The sequence below is a fragment of the Tasmannia lanceolata genome, unplaced genomic scaffold, assembly GCF_043159265.1.
Source record: "Tasmannia lanceolata isolate RefF3 unplaced genomic scaffold, GAP_Taslan_0.1 ptg000015l, whole genome shotgun sequence".
Lineage (NCBI taxonomy): Eukaryota > Viridiplantae > Streptophyta > Magnoliopsida > Canellales > Winteraceae > Tasmannia > Tasmannia lanceolata.
Window position 1 is genome coordinate 36,704,787 of NW_027518692.1, and position 21,662 is coordinate 36,726,448.

The 21,662-nt window shown below is 37.4% G+C and overlaps 2 protein-coding genes and 1 pseudogene across 2 annotated transcripts; all 3 read right to left on the minus strand.

Moving 5' to 3' along the window:
* Positions 1-5,237: 5,237 nt before the first annotated feature.
* On the minus strand, positions 5,238-5,891 carry LOC143891976 (polyadenylate-binding protein-interacting protein 6-like; annotated as a pseudogene).
* Positions 5,892-9,037: 3,146 nt separating this feature from the next.
* LOC143846982 (uncharacterized) lies at positions 9,038-16,701 on the minus strand. The gene is made up of 4 exons (XM_077355622.1): positions 16,596-16,701; positions 16,468-16,508; positions 10,222-10,829; positions 9,038-9,448 (listed from the first exon to the last, which is right to left on the minus strand). The coding sequence occupies exons 3-4, from the start codon at positions 10,738-10,740 to the stop codon at positions 9,293-9,295; spliced, it is 675 nt and encodes a 224-aa protein (XP_077211737.1). The 5' UTR covers positions 10,741-10,829; positions 16,468-16,508; positions 16,596-16,701; the 3' UTR covers positions 9,038-9,292.
* A 133-nt stretch (positions 16,702-16,834) lies between these two features.
* LOC143846655 (HXXXD-type acyl-transferase family protein) lies at positions 16,835-18,658 on the minus strand. Its single transcript, XM_077355145.1, has one exon. The coding sequence runs from the start codon at positions 18,565-18,567 to the stop codon at positions 17,179-17,181; it is 1,389 nt and encodes a 462-aa protein (XP_077211260.1). The 5' UTR covers positions 18,568-18,658; the 3' UTR covers positions 16,835-17,178.
* Between the last annotated feature and the right edge of the window lie 3,004 nt (positions 18,659-21,662).

Below are 21,662 nucleotides of genomic sequence, written 5' to 3' on the forward strand. Positions count from 1 at the left end.
TCCTTAGTGCTGCTAATAACCTCATGTATGCATGGGCTTATGCTTATCTTTCAGAATCAACTGCCTCTTTACTTGCTTCATCCTCCCTTATATTTTCTACACTATGTGGATATGTTATAGTGAAAAATCAATTGTTTACATCTATTTTAAACGCCATCGTAGTCATCACTGCTGGTGTAGTTATCATAGCACTTGAATCGAATTCCCACCAATCTGATCTCAAATACTATAAACGGTTTGAGCTTATTTTACCAAATCGACATAAAATGAATAAAACTACTAATATTTGACAAAATCGAGCTGATTTTATTTCAGTTCCCATCAAACCGATAATGCAATACCAAAATACAAAGGAAAACAGAAGATGGCAATCAAAACATATAAAAATTCAAGAATTTCGACCTAAAATAGAAATCAATAGAACAACAAACTCTAACAGAAATCGTCAAATGTACCACAGCAAAATGAATAAAGCCATAAAAAGGAAGATTTTGAGAGAGAAAACACACCAAGAAGAACGCTTGAAAAAGGTTGTCGATTCCGAATTTCAAGTGAGTTTTTTGCCCTGTGTTACATGCTTATCTGGCCCCACTTGGCTGAACGTTGAGATATTTCTTATTTTTAGATTTACTTTCCAGTTGTTTAGTTTGGTTAGGAGTCTTAGAGATAAGGATTATCTTGATTAGAGCTTTTCTTTAAATAACATGTACGTAGCCTTCTTTAAGGAATGAAGAAAATTCTTTGAGAAAGTGTGTTTTTGCACGGTAAGGAGGACGACCCTTCCCTCGAGGTGGGTCAAGAGGCTGATCTTCCCTCTGAGAAGATCAAATCCGTTACGAACCGATTTAGATTCGTAACAATTGGTATCAAAGCAGTCGGTCTTGTGCCATGGCTTCATTCCGTGAGATTCTGGATTCCGTGCATGAAGATTTTCAGAAGCTCAAAGCATCTTTTTTGAAAAGGATAGAAGAGCAACGGCGATTTGAAGAGGGCTTGGACAAAATCAGCATACTAATCGAGAAAATGCGTGAGTAAGAAGAAAGGTTGAAATCTGAGAAAGTTGATGTTCATGTAGAGAAGCGTCCAAGATTTGAGGCCGACAACGATGAAAAATCTTATTTCTTTCCAATGTGGATCGCATCAGATCTTGAAGGCGGCTTTCGAATGATCACGACTACTATTTTCGATGATCGTGAAGGGCTAATGTCAATAATGTTTTTCAAGATAAACCCCACTTGGCTGAAAGTTGAGATATTTCTTATTTTTAGATTTACTTTCTAGTTGTTTAGTTTGGTTAGGAGTCTTAGAGATAAGGATGTGAAACTACCAACTACTCCAAAAGCTTAAGCTGTTGGAGAAGGCAGTATTTAATCTTTTATACTTTAACACTCTCCCTCACGTGTGGCCCCTCTTTCTTTGGGTTGGTCTACACGTGGCACATGTGGCCCCACTTTTGGGTTTAGCCATTGCATGTGGATTTTGCTATTAAGGAGGTTTGAACTCAGGCATTTGCTCTGATACCATGTGAAACTACCAACTACTCCAATTAAGCTGTTGGAGAAGGCAGTATTTAATCTTTTATACTTTAACAAAGAATTATCTAGATTAGAGCTTTTCTTTAAATAACCTGTACGTAGCCTTCTCTAAGGAATGAAGAAAATTGTTTGAGAAAGTGTGTTTTTGCACAGTAAGGAGGACGACCCTTCCCTCGAAGTGGGTCAAGAGGTTGATCTTCCCTGAGAAGATCAAATCCGTTACGAACCGATTTAGGTTCGTAACACCCTGAGAGAGAGAAATGAGGGTTTGCATTTAGGGAGAGGTTTTAGGAAATAATACTCATAAAGGTCGTCGGGAAGAGAAAAGGGTGAAATTAATAGAAATACTCCTCCTAATTCGTTGGAATTTGATGAGAATAGGGAGAAATTATTAGAATTTATTATGTTTTTTACTAATTCTATGGGATTTGATGAGATTAGGAAGAAATACTAATAGCCAAGCGGAGAATTTCTTGGAAGATTAAGGGCAGATTTTGTTGCAGAATTTGTGCAGCTTTTTTTTGGAGAATTTATATGCGATATTCTTCTGGGCATCCGGATTTCTCTGCGACGGTGGAGAGAGAAGTGAAACGGCAAGATGGGTAAATCGTGGATAATTAAAGTGGAGTATAAAATGAAAATCCCGTCCTTTGTATTGAGGCCTAAAAATATCAAGAGTTAAGATTTTTTATCTGAACCTGAAGTGAACCTTGATGGATCAAAGGCTAAGATCTTTTGATCCAGATGGGCCCGAACTCATGCTTGTTGATTAGCATAACGGACACAATTGTAAGAAATTGAAGACACTTTAGATCATCTTGGGGACTACAAATTGGAGGGATAGGATCATCCTGTGGAGATGATTTATGGGGTACATATTGGGAATAGAAAATAGGGAAACAAAATAAATAATAGTAGGCTACATTGTAGGGCTGGACATCAGGCAAGATTTTAGTTGACCGTTTTGGAAATATTAAAGAGTAACATGGTTTGAAGGATATTAAATAGTTACGTGGGATATTAAATGGAGAGTAGCGTGGTTTGAAGGATATTAAATAGTTACGTGGCAGCAAAAAAAAGCTAAATACGGTGTGCAGTGGGGGGTGCCATGTGGCGACACCCCAGCTTACCACATTCAGCTTTATATAGATAAATATATGGATAGATAGATATTATATGATATGATATGATGAGTTTTTATATGATGCCCGACCGTGAAAATCACAAAGGCAGGGTTTTGAAACCCTGCCCCTTGATTTTTTATCTAAGTGGGAAGTCAAAAAATGTGGTTTGACCAAGATCAAAAATCAAGGGGCAGGGTTTTGACACCCTGCCCTTGTGATTTTCACGTTTGGGTATCATATAAATTCTCTGATATGATATAGATAGATAAGGTAAATCTTTTTTTTTTTTGGAAACCAACAGTCTTTTTGGAAAACTAAAAGTCACTTTGAAGGAGAAGGGATATGCATTTGGAAAGTTGAGAAGACATAAGTAGAGAGACTTTCGGAATTTCCAGGACAACCGATTAATTCGACAGAGAAACAACCATCTGGTATACAACAGGATCAAGCCCATGAGAATATCAACATGAAATCCAATGAATCATCTATTTATACCCGACATGGGGCGAAATTATCATCTGATTTTTATCCATTCACCACAAAAATAAAAACCCAGGTTACATTAAAGAATCAAATTAACCTCAAACCCATGAATTAATACCATAATATCATAAAACAAGGTAAGTAGCCATACAAATTTCAGCAATACAAGAGTTTAGATATAAAAGGAGATTTAATAGCTTTTAATAGGAGATTAATAGCTTTTCTTCCCTGTAATAGAGGAGGGGCTGACATGTGGCAGCAACCTAGCTTAGAGGATTCCACTTTACTTATATATATATATATAGATATAGATATATACACATCTATCTGAAATAAATAAAACTCTGTAAAACAAGGAACAAATCACTTCCATTTTGATATAGAAGAATAGAACCTGTTCAATGAATGACCTGCGAACAGAATTTATGAACACACATGTACAAAAACAAATGGAAACAAAAAAATGAGAAAAAAAAATACAGCAGCTAAGAATCACCACAAACTAACCATGAAGAAGACCCATCTCTTAGTCCTCACCATGCAACCAAAGAAATATAGCTAGAAACAGGGTGTCTCTTTGGCCAAATCTTCCCCTCATTGGGAATCCGACTTACCAGATGAACTGCTTGCTTCACGGTACCAGATTGTGTAGTTATCATCTGTCTCATAAATGCATCATCAGTGAGAGCGCTGAATTCTAAAAGGTCATTGTCATCCAAAGTATCCGGAAGATGTTGAAACTCATCATCTTCGCACTGTAACCATGGAGCCTATAACCCAACCATGAGACAATCAAAAAAAAAAAAAAAAACAGAAATCACAGAATATTTTTTGGCACAAAATGAGAGCAGAAAACACACATGTTTCTAGACATTAATGATAACCTATAAAGGAGAAAATTAAAACAAAGATCACATTTAAGGTGGCAGACACTTTTTTTGTATTTTAAATTACCATGTAAAAAACCCAGATGAATCATCGCAAACAAATTCAGGAAATTGATGGGAGGATAAAATCGATAGTGAATGGTTTGTGAAAATATAGTAATTTTTAAATAAAAAAGAGAAATGAGGCTAGACCTTCCTATAAGGTCTGTCAATGTATAGAGGAAAAAAATAAGTTGCCATTAATCAATAAAGATAATAAGGTTCATTCTCAAGAAAAATAAATAAAGAGATTAAGGGTATATACATCATAAACTTACCAAAGTAAGTTAGAGATATGTGGGGCGGATAGAAATGAGCCCTAAGTAATCATGGCTTGATCGCCTCCTTCTCATGGCATCCTAGAGTTGAATTTTGAAGGATCTAGTATGGGCAATCCGGGACCATAAGGTATTGGTGAACTATTGAGGAACGACGAGGGAGTAGTGATTTGGGCTTTTAGAGGTCCCATCGGTGAAGCAGATGCAAATGAGGCGGAAGTTAGAGCAACCCATCAGGGCATCAAATCGCTTCAAAATAAGGATTTAAACAAACTAGTGGTGGAATGGGATTCACTAAATGTTATTAGATAGCTCAATGGATCAAAAACAGTACATTGGTGTTTTGCAGCTTATTTTGATGAAATTAAGGATAGGGTGGGGATGGCAAACATCTCTTTTTCACATGTTAGGCGCTCTGCACATGCCGAAGCAGATACACTGGCAAGAGCTGGGGTGTTCAAACAAAGTTTGGAACTCTTTAATTTTTCACCCCCTTTGCTTTGTTTTGTCTTTTTTCTTTCTTGTCGGTTTGTTTTCTCTTGTATCCTTAGGTACCCTCTCGGTCTTTGTTTGATTTAATGGAATCTTTGCCATTAAAAAAAAAATTGTCTAAAAAAAAACATCATAAACTTACCAATATACATCCCAAACTATATAGACAGTTAGAAATATCAGTAGAACAGAAAGTTATCAAATATATTATAGTTACAAATGAACTGAAGGCTGATGGATAATATGGTTAATCATCAAATATCACTAGTTCATCATATCAGTTGATTGTATTGATTAGTTGGGTGATCTTCTACCTCTTTCTAAAGGCAGTTTCCATGACCAACATACAACATATTTGCTATATCTGACAAATTCCTCATTACTAATAAAAAGAAGGAATCAAAAAAATTGTGCATAATTTAGTACCTCGAGTTGGCTTAGCATCTCAATGGTGGCATCCAAGTCGCACTGATTTGCAAAATGTGCGTCGATGAGGGACTGATCTGATATACCAGGAAACATATCTGCGAGAAATGCCACATTGGAACCAAAATCTTCAACCAGATTCTGCCCTTCAGTTCTATCACTTGGATTTTGTGAACTAAATCTCCATAATTCGCAATGTTATGGCCCTTCTGTGAAGAATCCTCACAATTGAGTAGTTCTTCAATGCTGGGGATCCAAATTTCTAAAGTATCATCATCCGAGAGCCAGGTCTTTGCAGTCCCCATGGCTAGTCTCCCCATGGCTCTTGGGATCTTCAAATACTGTTTTAGCAGCTTTATTCTTGTCCCCTGTTACTTGTTTGCGTTGCATATTCTCACCATCACTCTTGCTATCATCAGATGTTGTTTCAGAAGAGTTGCTCTTGTCCTTTGTTTATCGACAGGAGAAAGGTATGTATGGTGCTGCATATGGGTTAAGAGACCTTCCAGGCTTCATTGTGTCAGTTTGTTACAGGTAAATATCTACCACAAGACAATAGAAAGTCTTCCTTAATAGGCTATCAAATTATGCAGTGGAAGAAAGGACCTGGAAGTTGAAAATTTTAGTAATCTTGAGTAATATAGCAAGGAATAGTGGAGATGCAATGCCAAAAAAATTATTTGAGGCTGTAAAAGAGAGAGTTAATAGATGAACAGAACACAGTATACGCATAGGTGCCCGTATATAATAGCACTCCAAAAGAAAATGGCAAGTTTGATCAAGTTTATCTGCATATTGACATAGTACAATGAGTATCTCTATTGGGATATTTTTATTCGATGTAATAGGTGCTCCACTTTAAAAGGGTTGCTGCACAATACAGACATGGTCACTGGGACAAAGTCTTAATTTATCTTTTCTCTTGTTTTTGGACGATATTTCTAGTAATACCATGAAGTCATAAAAATAAGCTATAAAACTAAAACCATGAAGTAATGAATTACTTATGATGCCTATTTAAGAAAGTGTTTCTGCATAGAAATATGGGATCGTGGCATGATGTCAGTGTATACTATACGATTATTTATATTAGGATATAACCCCATTTGCAAAAGTCTGAAATTTTCCAAATGCTATTGATTCTAGATACTTTAACTGTTATTATTTTATTTTTGTGAATTCTTAGTTTGGAAGTGATCACCTATTATTATGCAAAGTTTTTGAGTTCATGAGAAGCCTCTTCCAAGCCTACCCAAATGATCAAGACACTTCATTCGGTGGGTCATGAGAGGTTATCTTGAAAATTGTTATTTAAAATGATCCCATCAAACCAATCTGCACTTTGGTTCGGAATGTACAGTGGAGAAACAATCGAAAAAAAACCCACACACCATAAAATACCTTCTTTTACTTGGTGAAAATGATTGAAAGAAAACCCAGAAGCTTACCTCAGAAGTTGTTTGCCATGACATAGCCATACACAACATTGAAAGGAATCATAATCAAACAAAAAAAAAAATTGCCATGACATAGCCATAGGTGTCTCTCCTGCCTCGTTGTGACGCTGTTCATGATCCTTATCTTGGCCGGTGTGATTCTCAGCCTCGGCTTCACGGTCTTTAAGATCAAAGACCCCAAAATTACAGTCCTCTCCGCGAATGTTGTCGGAGCCATGCCAAGTTTCTCCTTCTCACCCGACGGAATCGAGCCAAACGTGACCCTTGACCTTCATCTCCTTGTCCAAAACCGTAACCGCGGCAGCTTCAAGCACACACAAGGGCAAATCTCGGTTCTCTACCACGGTCAACATATAGGCTACGCCAATGTGGGCCCCGGTTGGATTGCGGCATGGGGTCGGAGAAGCTTCAGTGCCGCCTCACCATCGTGACCCAAAAGTTAGTTTCGAATATGACTCAGCTTATCGAAGACGTGACTGCAGAAGAAGCGATGATGGACATGACGGGTACAATGCCAGGGAAAATTACGTTGCTGGGGATTTTCCATAAACATGCTATTCAGTTGGCGTTTAGCAACATGGCGATGGGATTCCCTGATCTGAGTATCAAACGGCAGGAGTGCCGCTACCAATTGAAGTGGTGACCGTGTCGTCGTTAATGCTATATCTTTTTTCATTCATCTTTTTATATCTTTTCGCTAAATTTAGCACATTGTCATTGGTGCCTCCTAACAGTATATGATCTAAAGTAGTGTTTTCAGCTGTTTAGGTATTGATATTTTATTCAAGTTTATAGTTTCTAATGAGGTATTCTCAGTTGTTTTGATGTGAACATGATACCCACACTAACTTCTTTTGATAATGATACTCCCCACTTTATTTAACACTTTCTTGATTTGGTTGTTGATAGTGTTTTAGGAATTACATCACCCTTTAACAATTAATTAGAAAAGTGTAAATGAAGAGAGAAACCTTATTATCAAAACCTGGGAGTGCAAGATATCGTTTCCCTTAGTGTAACTATCGATTTTAACTATTAACACTATGCTATGCATCGGAGTTATCAGGTCTGCCTGGGTTGCCATGTTCGACACCATGTGTGTCTGAGATATTACCAAAGCCTTGTCTGCATTGCTTTCTATGGATATTGATTTTGAATAGATCTGATTTCCACGAAGTCTCACACTCATGCTGACACAAGAGTGACAAAAGGCAAGGACATAGTCGCATGGGACCCAACTGTGACATTTTTTTTCTTGAAATGGTGAATCTATATTATTCAGCAACAGCCATGAACAAGACAGTCATGCCCATGAGCGGGGCCAAGGGGGGCAATTGCCCCCCCCCCCCCCCCCCCCCCCCCCCCGATATTTGGAAAATTAGTGGGTGCCTTTCATTCTATCATTCCTCTTATGGTTAATATATAGTCATATCATTGAATATGATTGATTCCAGTACCTTTTTTCCATGTGTTAAAAAGGTACAAAATTTTAGAAATATTTTTCCTTTACAAAATTTTCTAGAAAACTCCAACCATCCAACATCCAATACCTTAGTTACATAGGTAACTATGAGATTTTATATGTTTTGTGCATTTAAAGTCCAATATTTTCAAAAGGTACTGCTGGCCCACTCAATTCACAGGGTGATCCAAACAGTTCATTTCTTGAGTCACAATGTAAATAGGCTGCACCCTCTAAATCATCTCCATAAGATGATCCTAACCCTCTGATCTACAATGGAATTGCCCATTGTAGAAACCTCTATAGATCGGAGGGTTAAGATCATCCTATTGGAGATGATTTACAAGAGGCAGTCTATTTACGTTGTGGCCCAACAAATGAATGGTTTTGATCACCCTATGAAGTGGGCCCTGCAATGTTTTTGAAAAATATTAGACATCAGGCACGCACAACATATAAAATCTCAGAAATCATTAGGATTTTCAAAGCTAAAATAATGAACTCTGGAAAAGCTAAAAAGTTGCATTTTTTTTAATAATTATCTAAATTCTGCAAATTTCTTTATAGCTATTAAATATCTTCTACAAGTAAAGTTCTATCTAATTATTAGAACATCTGGATCAGATGATTCTCAGTCTCAGCCCTTCAACTATTAATCCTCATTTAGATTCTATTTGGAAAAGCTAAAAAGTTGCATTTTTTAGCCCTTTATCTTATGCACAGCCAGGAAATTGTAGGGTTAGGATCATCCGGTGGGAATGTATTTAGATGGATGGCCATCCATGACAAGGCCTAACAGATAAATGGTTTAGATCATTGAACAAATGGGCCCCACTGAAATGAAATACACTTAGTAAAACAAAGAACAAATCACTTCCATTTTGACATAGAAGAGTGCAACCTGTACAGTGAATGATCTGTGAACAGAACTCACGAACACACACAAGAACAAATGGAAACCAAAAAGAAAAAAGAAATAATGAGAGAAAAAACTGAATACAACAGCTAAGAATCACAACAAAATAAGGATGAAGAAGACCCATCTCTTAGTTCTCACCACACAACCAAAGAAATTTAGCCAGAGACGGGGTTTCGGCCAAATCATCGGTTCATTGGGAATCCGACGGACCAGATGAACTGCTTGCTTCACCAGAGGGTGCACTTGTATTCTGTCTCATAAATGCATCATCAGCGAGAGCGCTGAATTCTGAAAGGTCATTGTCGTCCAAAGTATCCGGAAGTTGTTGAAACTCATCATCTTGGCACTGTAACCATGGAGCAAATAACCCAACCTTGAACTATCAGAAAAATCAAATGACAATCAAAGCATCTGAGACCAGCACAAAATAAAATTGCCAGAAAACAAAGATTATTTTGTAGGCACAAAATGATAGCAGAAAACATGCCATGTTTCTAGACATTAATGATAAACTTAAAAAGAGAAAATTAAAACAAAAAACACATTTCAGGTTGCAGATACTTTTTTCGTATTTTAATTTACCATGTCAAAATCCCAGACGGGATAATCGTAAACAAACTCATGGATTTGATATGAAAATACAGCAATATTTATATAAAAAAGAGAAATGAGCTTATATCTTCTGAGAAGTTCTGTAAATGAATAAAGAAGAAGAAAATCAGTTAACATTTATCAATAATGAGATTAAGGGTGCCATTCAAAAAAATAAATATATAAAGAGATTAAAGGGTATACATCATAAACTTACCAATCTACACCCCAAACTATATAGGCAGTTCGAAATATCAATAGCACCGAAAGTTTTCAAATATATCATAGTTACAAATGAACTGACGGCTGATGAATAATATGGTTAATCATCAACTATCCACTAGTTCATCATGCCAGTTGATTGTAATTGTATTGATTAGTTGGGTGATCTTCTATCTCTTTCTAAAGGCACTTTCCGTGACCAACATTAACATATTTGATATACATAGACAGATTCCTAATAGAAAGAAACAACCGACGGAGAAGCAGATGAAGAAAAATCCAAAAAAATTGTGCATAATTTGGTACCTCAAGCTGGATTAGCATCTCGATGGTGGCATCCAAGTCACACCCATTTGCAAAATGTGCATCGACAAGTGATTGATCTGATATACCAGGAAACATATCTGCGAGAAATGCCACATCCGAACCAAAATCTTCAACCAGATTGTGCCCTTTAGCTCCAGCACGTGGATTTTGTGGCGCTGAATCTCCATAATTCGCAATGTTATGGCCCTTCTGTGAAGAATCCTCACAGTTGAGTAGTTCTTCAATGCCGGGGATCCAAATCTCTAAAGTATCATCATCTGGGAGCCGGGTCTTTGCAGAGTCCCCATGGCTAGTCTCCCCATGGCTCTTGGCATCTTCAAATACCGTTTTTGCACCTTTATTCTTGTCCCCTGTCATTTGTTTGCATTGCCTTTTCTCACCATCACTCTTGTTATCATCAGATGTTGTTTCAGAAGTGTTGCTCTTGTCCTTTGTTTCTCGTCTGGAAAAAGGTATGTATGCTGCTGCATATGGGTTCAGAGATTTTCCAGGCTTCATCGTGTCGGTTTGTCGCAGGGAATATATACCACGAGACAGCAGAAAGTCTTCCTTAACAGGCTATCACATTACTCAGTGGAAGAAAGGACCTGGAAGTTGAAAAGTCAAGTACTATTATGCAATATAGCAAGGAATTGTGGAGATGCAAGAAAAAAAAAAAAAAGAGGTAACAGATAAACAGAACACAGTAAACGCATGGATGCCCACAAAGCACTCCAAAAGAACATAGTAAGTTTGATCTAGTTTTTTCTGCGTATTGACATAGTACAAAGACTATCTCTCTTGGGATATTTTAATCTATGTAACAGGTGTTCTACTTTAAAAAGGTTGCTGTCCCATCCAGACATGGCCACTAAGACAAAGTCTGAATTCATCTTTTTTCTTGTTTTTGAACGATATTTTTAGTAATCCGAATATTTTTTTACATGTACCTATATAATAAATATATGGATATGATACCCACACTCCCTTCTTTCGATAATTATACTCCCCGCTTTATTTAACACCTTCTTGCTTTGGTTGTTGATAGTGTTTCGGGAATTGTAGGACCATTTAACAATTACTTAGAAAAGTGAAAATAAAGAGAGAAGCCTCAAGCCTCATTATCAAAGCCAAGAGAGTGCAAGATATCGTTTCCCTAAGTATAACTTTCAATTTTATATCTGTGCATCAGAATATTTTTCCCTAAGTATAACTTTCAATTTTAACAATTAACACCACGTATGCATGAGAGTATCAGGTCTGCCTGAGTTGCCATATCCGACATGTGTCTGAGATATTACCAATGCCAGTCTGTAAGTTGGCATAGCCCAATCCAATCAAGAAGTTCCAATAGATATCCCATTATTGCTTTCTCCTCACAAGCACAAATTAAATAAAGCAAAGTAATAACTTGAAATTTACGTTAGTATTGGTTTAATGATTTACGCATTCCTCCTTTGTTATCCCTGCATAGTTTAATACAAATACACACTATTGATTGGGGTATTCATGCCAAGTTTTCATAGGTAGTTGGTGATTTTTCTCCATGATAAAGAAGTTTCAGCTTAAATGGATTATATGTTGTGGTTGTATGTTATGTTCAACCATAATTCAAAAAATCAAATAGTCAACTCAGCTAGAAAGGGCATTGCGGAGCCAACCTCACAAAGCCACTAGTTACTTGATCACAATTCCAGTGCACTTTCCTATTATACTAAATTATAATTGCAAATATACAACAAGATCAAGCAAAAACACATGATGGCAAAAATAATTGAACACTAATTCAATAGAATGGCATACATTTGAAACATTATAGTTATTTTGACCAACACAAGTATGCATGGTGTGTAGGTATCATATTGTGTCAAATGTTGGACCTCCATGAGTATCCAGGTAGGGTTTTGCTAGGGCACTTGTCAAGGTGCACTGGGAAAGGAATTTTCCAATCATTTTTCACGTCGTTTGAGAATTTTACAAATATTTTGAGTCATTTTTATCAAAACATGTGTAAAATTCTTTTCCCAATGCACCTTAATGAGTCATTAGCAAAACCCATCCAGGTATTATAGCTCAAAACACTAGTCTATACTAGATTTAGTCAAAACCCTTCATATAACTTTTAAACACTTCACCAAACAGACACATCTAAAGTCCCAAAATATTGTTCACATTTTAGACCCTAAAGAAAATCACTTGGAAGAACATAAGAAACAATTTTGTAAAACCTAAACTATCCTTAATCTAGAAAAAGTAAAAAACCAACATAGCACTACTTAAAATAATACTTATGCCTAAAATAAGTCCTTCCAGAATTAAAATACATGCAATTGATAAGCTCACATCTATAAGTTATGCAAGTCTTGGGAGCTAATTTTCCTGACCTTTTTCTTATTTTACATTATTTAATCTCGTTTACATTTAAAGTGACCAAGATAATCACTAAAAATAGCTCTCTGTTGCTCGTCTAGAACGACATCTGTGTCCTTACAAATAGTACACTACACAATCGTGTATGGGGAAACTACCCAAAATCCAAGTGTTGGGCAAAGATGAGGATTATCACAAACACCCTAAATTAACATCTCTGTAATCACCAGCACTAACATCATCTGGAGATATTTCCTACACAGTGGACACCATTGCGTCCTAGTAATATGATCTTGAATCACCCGTCAAGAAGAGGATCTTGAACAGCTAGTGTATGATAATGGCGGCAAACAACACGACAAGCTAACAGAGCGTCGTGTTGGTGACGATATCACAACTGCTGAGAGCACAAACTCCACAGTAACACCGCTTAGTGCATGTTGAGAGGTTCTTGTGACATTACTGGCACTATTGATCTCATTGATAATAATCACTTGGGGTTTGGGCTCTTTTCTAAAGTTAGGAGTAGCCAAGGGTCAGTCCCCTTCTAAGAATCTCAAGGTCAAGTCCTCTCGTAGCATGCTGTTATTGCTTCCATTGTTGTTGTTGGTTCTGTTATTGCTCTTTCTCTCCTGCAAGGCGGCCTATTCAAAAGTTGTGAGCATTGGCTCAGCGGTGAAAATGAAGACAGGGGGCTAATGAATCGATCCCTTCCAGCATCACCTTCCAACCAACCAATGGTTGCAAAATTTAATAAAGAAACTCCTTCTAGTCATTGCAAAACTATACCACAAGAAACTTTTACTCCTCTGTGATATTGTTCTCCTGTAAGAAAGAAACTCCTTCTCGCCCTTGTAAAAAATACTACGAGAAACTTCTACTCCTTTGTGATATTTTTTTGGATGTAATGGAAAATACCCCAATCTAAAAATCTAAACTCCTCCACGTCAATTGCTCAATCCAAGGCTGACGAAGTAAAAGCCAACTTTTTTTTTTATGGGTTAAGTAAAAGCCAACTTGGTAGGTCGGTAGAAATTTCAATTTCAGGGATTTGCTCTTGAGGACATATTTCATTGTCACTGCCAGCCGATAGGGTTTGCAGGTAGTTTAGGAGGAAGAGAATTGGGTCGATATATACAAGTTTCAAAATTATAGTTGTAAGGGTGCTTTAGTCAGTTAATAAAAAACAAAGATAAAAAATCATATCACTTAATATGAGGGGCAGATGTGGTAAAGGTAGGGGCAGGAATATCAGCTTCTTCAATGATTTATTTTAAAAAATCAAATGATATTTGTGGCGTCCCCATTCTCTTCTTTTTTGAGTCTGTTGATGGTTGACACTTGCATTAAATAGTGCGTGCAAGTAGTCACTACTTCCAGATGCCAAATAAGGCAGTATACCCTATGGTGTGTGCTTGTGAAACTGATGACTGTCTATATTCATGTCAACGGCCTAGCCTACTGTACGGAAAGAGCACCCATCCATAAGTGTTAATTTCTATGCTTATGCTTATATTACTGAAGCTAATAGGTAGGAATGTTCACTATTCGTCTGTAGAAAATTACACTCCATGCCATTGCTTACATCTAGTCTGGCTAATAGATCAGTTATCAATGGTTTCAAAAGCAAACCAGATCATACACAAGAGGTTCGGATCAAACTGAAGACCATAGGCTTTAGATATTTTTTTTTAAATCACAAAGATACCAACTAAATCATAGAAACTTCCATAAATTTATTCAATTTATAATCTTCCAAGCATTTCTATTTTGTAATGTTCTATTTACTGCATCTAGCCTAATCGCGGTATAGTTGATCGTTATGTTAAAAGACCTATGAAACCATATACCGTCCCATTTTGTGGGGTAACAATCAGGTAGGATAGTATGATTTTGACAACAAGAAGGGTTCCTACATCACAAACAAGTGGTTAGTCCTTTGTAGTGTCTACAATAAGGGTTCCTTATCATCCCATAAGTGGTCTGTAATAAGACAGAAAAGACGTTAGCCTTAGTATACTACCAGAATCTTCAATCTCATCTCCTTACAATCTGTAAGACAAAACTAACTTTTAACATCCCATTTTTGTGGGGTAACAATCAGGTAGATGGTATCATACTGACACCAATAAGGATGTTCCTACATCACATACAAGTGGTTTGTAGTGTCTGCATTTTTTTAAGCAAAATACCACCTTTTAGAGTTTATTTATATCAAGAAATATTAGCCCTGATCAAAGCCATCCAAATGGAGATGGAGACAAACTTCTGAGAAATTGTCTAGAGCAAGAAATAATGGATCGGCTAATCATGAGGCATTATGAAAATTTACAATGAAAAGGATCTGATGTATCCTAGATCAAGGGTATCATTGATATTCATGATTAATAAGGTAATATCCACCTGGATGAGCTCCTATCATGAGCTAAAGCTATAGTGGCATAGTTTTTTCTTTTCCAGTCATCATACTAGTATATGTGACTCAAAAGAGGGTGAGCCTTGGCGCAACGGTAAGGTTGCTCCATTGCGACCTAGTGGTCACGGGTTTGAGTCACGGAAACAGCCTCTCTACAAAGCAGGGGTAAGGTTGTGTACATCTAGCCCTCCCCAGACCCCACAATGGCGGGAGCCTCGTGCACTGGGCTGCCCATACTAGTATATGTTGACTCAGTATCCACCCAAAATAGATCACATTTGATCAATATCATTGTTTCAATCAATATCATTATTTCAATAAAAATAATTCCCCGTAAGCAAGAGACATTCTATATTAACATATCTACATTTTTTCTCTGTATATCTATATACATGTCTGTGTGGATGTGCTTCGGCATATCACGCTCAAACTCAACTCTAATGCTATGAGAAAAATATTATTGAAACAAACTGTCTCTGTAGAGGCTGCCAAATTTTAATGGTCAAATGTGATAGGGAACATCCTAGAATGAATACAAATTAGTTTTTGGATCTTAGAATTCAATCTCGTGTATAAAAACCTACACAGGTGTCAATTTTATAAATAATCAGAAAAACAAACATAAATTTGATATTGAGTATTTGAATTCAAGCTCTTATTCATAATTGTAAACAATCTAATTTTCAAGTAGACCCCAGCAAAGTTGATATTGTGCATTTGAATTTAATCTATTCAAAGTTGAATGAATCATAATCTTCTATTCAAAAATGTATACAGCAAAATAAATCCAATTTTCTTGTCAATCAGCAAACTCAATCAATCACGGGCACTTGAATACAGACTCCCATTCAGAATTATATGCAACACATCAATATGATCCTCATACTATTTGCAAACACTAAAATGTCAAATCCCCATGGCAAGAACGCGACACATGCTCATCATCTTCTGCATCAAAGTTTCTATAAAAAACCAATTGCAAATAAATAAAAAAAGATATAAATGTTATATGGGTTTCTGATGTAGATAACACCAAATAAAAAACAAAGATTCATGGTCTTGGATGAAACAGGGCCAAGAATATCAAGATCAACATAAAATTGAGCTCTAATTAGGATTCCACATCTACATACAGAATTTAAACTTTTAATTACAACCATAATGATAATTACACTTGTCCATTTATGTATTAATAATTATAAAAAAAAAACCCACATAAAAGATCTAATGATGCAGTGATAAAAACTTAACGAACAAAATTGTACACACGAATTCACAATCTAAACAAAATTACTTTGATCTATCTCTTCGATCTATGGGCATATCTGCATTAAACTAACAAAGAAACACAACTTTCAAATCAAGAAAGGTGGAACATGAAAACCTATAAGATAGAAAAAAAACAAGAAAACTCTAAAAGACATCAAAACCCTTAAAAGGGAATTCATATCAAAACCCACGTGGAAAAACGCTCTTGTAAGTCGAATCATCACTCCATCGCCTACCAAAAAAGAAAGAACAAGCTCTTTAGATTTTTAATCTTAAAAACAAGAAAGAGAAGGCAATGAAAAGAGATTATCCAACGTACTGTTACTCGGAAAAGGGACGAATCTTCGCAGTGAAGAAAAAAGAAGAAGAGGAAAAGAGGGCTTGAAACTGAATGGCCTCTCACACAGTTACACGCAACAAGGTATTTGATGTTGACGCCTTTAATCTCTGAAGATGATAATTGCACTAAGACACTACTCACACTACGGTGTTTTGATAATTGCACTAAAACAACTTTGTCTTTTAGTATTTAAACAGCTGTCAGGGGTCATATTACAATTCTCAAAATACTCTAAAAAGTCAATTAATAAGAAAAGACAAAGTGAGTTAGTACAATTATCAAAACATGGTGACACCAATATCAATAGCCTAATTTTTTTTGTCAATTACATGAGATTTTAAAGATAAACAATGAAGAGTAAATTCATCAGCCAGAAGGTGCATTTGATCAGATGGTTAGGATTATCGGATGACCTCATATTTGCGCCATTGAAGATTAAATCTAGACATTTTTCATTAATCAAAAGGGGGCTTCTTTTTCCAAATTTCAGAGTCTACTTGTGCTATTATTATAAGCCTAAGCCTAAGCCTAAGCCTAAACCCAAGCAAGAACATGTACATCTTCACCCACCATCTACACCTTTGTCTAATTGAAACAAGCATTCTCTAAATCTACTAGTAGCATTTTCCGGCAAGCAAATCCACACAACCATGGACCCACAGTGAAATCCCACCCCATCCGGCAAGAACACGCAAACCTGCGGCGTGGCCGTTAGATCAATGGGCCCGGCATAAACCGGCGGGCCCCACCCAAAATCTGCCGATTCGTACATAGAAAACCGCGTCCATTGGGTGATCGTTAGCTTCCCTGCAAACTCGAGCCCCCTGGGCCTATTCAATTTTAAATAATCCACCGTTGATCTTACATAATCTTCCGACATGCTGATCCTAGCCGTACGAACTAGCCGAGCCGTATTAGAGAGGGACCCCTCAAGAAGCCGAGCCACAGTGTCCGAGGCGCACGCTACACAAATGGCATTACCGTAAAATCCGTCTTTCAATGGTGGATTGATTAATCTCGGCCGTGCATTAACTGCGAATGTTAATCGGAGCTTGTAATCCAATGGACGAATCTCAAACGCCTGCACCCAAGACCTCCACACGTGTGCCGCCATGGCATCAAAGCAAGTACATGCCCCCTCGTCATTAGACTGAGCTAGCCGCTTGAGCCGAGCCTGGAACTCCTGGCTAACCCAATAACACTTTTGAACTAGCTTGGCTTCACTTAAAGTCAAGCCAAGACTCGAGCCGTCTTCGAACTTCACAAACTCCAAGTGTGGGAATTTCACCTCCGGCGGGTCCCGCGGCCGGAAGAACTCCCGGTCCCAACAAGGGAACGGGATATCCACCGTGTGGGTCCCGCGGGCCATAGCGGCCCACGCACTAACAAATTGCATGGCCCCAAGCCCATCACAAAGGCAATGACAAAGCCGCAAGCCGAGGCTGAAGCCACCACAACTGAAGCTGGTCACTTGAGCTATCACTAGTGGCATGTCCACCACTTTATATGGCTCCTCGTTAGGGAATCGGTAGATCAAAGGGGCCCAGGTGGGGTTCGGAATCGTAAGGCCTCCGAGATCCGAAATTGCTATATTCGTACGGGCTTCCACGATGAGAGCCCCTTGATTCGGCCCAAAAAACACTTCCAATTTCTCATTCTCGGTTTTCCTAAGCCTACCGGAAAATGGGTAATAAGGGACTAAGACACGAGCGAGGGCATCTCGGAGAATTTTTCCGAAGGACTTTTGGGGAGGGGTTAAATTTTGTGGTAGGTAAAAATATACGGTGGGCGTCATTACACGAGCGCCGGCCATATCGTCGAGATTCGATAGGTAGAGACAGTCACCGGCGGCGGCTTGAATAGGGCCGGCCGGCATGACCGGAGAGATGTCATCTATGGTTATGGGGATTTCTAAGTTTGGGAATTGGAGTTCTTCGATTAATGGAGCCATGAAGAGGTTGTAGTATGGGGTGTTCTTTTGTAAGGTAGAGATGTTGGGATTTTACGTGGGACATGCAGAGGGACTTTTTGGGTACTGGAGCAGTTGATGATGGATATATCCATGATTCTCAAATCTCAATATAAAAGATTTAGCTGGGATCACAATCTTTACGTGCTACTATTAATATTATCACCCTTTCATTTCTCATCTTAATCTTTACGTGCTACTATTTTCACCCTTTCATTTCTCATCTCAATCTTTGCATGCTTACTTTTTTTCACCCTTTCATTTCTCTTGAGTGACATTAGACGCATGCATCCCTGCATGCATGAGAAAATCCTTTTATCTGCTCGGGTAGAACTTCAAAGTTATAATCTCACAATTCTTCCCTTTCTCATGGAAGATAGCTAAAATATTTAGGGGTGTAACTCTCTTGTCTCTTTTTTTTTTTGATGGGTAAAACTCTCTTATCTCGTGAGACAATGAGAAAATAGAAATAAATTAGAAAAAAAAAATCCTAAAAGACCATTATTATTTAAATGACCAAAATACCCTATGAAAATGAGAAAATTAAAAAAAAAATCCTAAAAACAAAAAACAAAAAATACTAAAATACCCACGTAATGGAAAATGACCAAAATACCATTATCTCCATGAAAACAAGAAAAATAGAAAATGGGAAATTACTAACGTACGCCTTCCATGAAAATGACCCTTACATCATAGAAAATGAACAAGGGATTTGCTAGGGACCATCGCAGAAGGCATTTTGCGGGCAAGCTTTTGCATGAGAAAGCAGCCACATAGGCTCACTTTTCAACAGATTTTGTCTTACTTATTTAATTCATCTGAGGTGTCTGCTCTCTCATGCAGCAGCCGGCACGTGAAATGCCTCCTGTAAAGGAAATGCCTCCTGTAAAGGTGCCTAGAAAATCCTATGAACAAAATATTGAAAATGGGAAAATGAAAAAGAAAATAGAAACAATTAGAAAAATGGGAAAATTCCAAAATAGGGAAATCCTAAAATACATTCATTGAGAAATGAGAAAAAATGGCATTATCTCATGGAAAATACCCCCTTGTCCGAATAAAAAGAATGAGAATATAAAATTTAAAAAGAGAGAGAGAGAGAGAGAGAGAGAGAGAGAGAGAGAGAGAAGGATGGAAAATTCATGGAATAGAGAAAAAAATCTAAAATTCACTTAAATCAAAGAAAATGATTAAAATGCTTTATCTTCTGAAAAATGACCAAAATACCATTATCTCATTGAAAATTGAGAAAAGTGAATAAATAAAAAGAAAAATAATCTAAAAAAGAAAAATCCTAAAATACCACTGTCATGAAAATAACAAATTACTGTTATTTCCATGGAAAATGAGAAGAATATAAATACTTAAAAAAATAAAAGACCCTGAAATGCTATTTCATAATGGAAAATGACCAAAATGTTCTTATCTAATGAAAAATGGCCAAAATATCCTTATCCCATCAAAAATTACAAAATTGCCCTGATCTCCTGGAAAATATCCCAAATGACCTTACTCGTGGAAAATTTCTAAGATTTATAGGAGTTTAAAGTCTCTCATTCCTTCGTGAGTAACACTGGTTACTCTGAAGTCCCTGAAGAAGAGTGCCAGACATTCCTCAGTCACCGACAATCCATTGGATTTCCCCATAAATCCACAGTTCGCGAGGCCCAACAGGGATTCCAAATTCCGCCCGACTAAGCCCTAGGGACCGCCATTAAACATTCCCCAATATCACGCCAAACTCTGCTGGATTTCCATAGTATCTTTTGTGTCTCTATTCATATTCTAATTGTAAACACTACTATTATTGATGTTATTGCAGCTTGTAATTATTAGCTTTAATTGTATTATGGTGATCTCACTTACTCAATATGTATCTGAAGTTTAATGAAAATCCCTATTTAAGTTTAAATTGGAAAGGCTAACGCATGGTGGATAACATGGGAGCCCACTTGTGCCATGTTTATGGTGACTGGACATGTTGATCAGATTGTTGATGAGAACACCTTGGTCGGACGATCCTAGGCCGTTGATCCATCAAGCCTCTTTTGGGGTTTGTTCGACAGCCGATCGATCGCTGGTTTTTGTGTCTAAGAGCATTTGATGCAAGGAGAGCAGAGAGAAGGGAAACAAAATGAAGAGGGAGGAGGTAAGGAGGGCCGACGGCCAAGATCATGGGATGATGTCTGTTCATAGATGGCACTAAGATCATGTTAGCCCATATTCTATAAGATCAGCAGTCTTGATTGCATATACATATCCCCACGTGAGACCCTATAATTCATCTGCAGGGTACTATTTGTTAGTGATTTTGGATTTTCAAAATCATATATTTTGCATGTTTTAGTGTTTTGGAAAATATTTTATCAAAAGCGTTTGGAAAAAAGAAAATATTTTCTTGGAAAGATTTACTTTTACAAGGATGTAGAAGTGTAGTTGAAAAGATAGTCCCGTACCGAATGAGAGAAAGGGAAGAGAAGAGCTTATAAAGCACTACACTTTTCTACTACTTGTTTGGTTGCACATTGGGTTGAACCCATGGTTGGACCCCATTCGCACACGCGCGAGCGCGGCGTGGGCAATGGGCTATAGGGCGCATAATAGCGCTTTTTTAGGTGCACCCGCACCATAAATAATTGATCTAACGATGACGGGGTTGGAGAGAGGTTTTACTCAGACCAACAGTCACCTCTAAGATCGATCAGGACCGTTCAATATAAAATTGGTGCGATCTAACGGTCAGATTTCAATAATTCTGGAGAGCTGCCATGTAGAGGTGTTTTACACACTGAAAAGACACCTGGTGGTCTGTAAAATGTGCAGAATTCGGTCATTTCATAAGAGAATCGAATTACCAATTTCTTTCTGCTATTCTAACAGATTTTAAACTCTCTTCTACATTCTTACAAATTCCCCAAGTATTTCTACATACTGTTTTCTTTTGTTTTTATTATTCTAGATATTGTTCTTCTGCAGAAACAGTATCTGGAAAATTCTCTAAGGCTTGAATTTTCGGAATGGCATTTCGGGTTTGATTCCGCTAGTGCGAGGCGTCAGCAAACGTTAGTAGGGCT

Excerpts from the sequence above, each read along its gene's own strand:
- LOC143846982 (XM_077355622.1), bottom strand. The coding sequence starts at position 10,740 with ATGAAGCCTGGAAAATCTCTGAACCCATATGCAGCAGCATACATACCT. Across the intron at positions 9,449-10,221 it reads AGATGCTAATCCAGCTTGAG|TGCCAAGATGATGAGTTTCA; the intron begins GTACCAAATTAT and ends CCATGGTTACAG.
- LOC143846655 (XM_077355145.1), bottom strand. The coding sequence starts at position 18,567 with ATGGCTCCATTAATCGAAGAACTCCAATTCCCAAACTTAGAAATCCCC.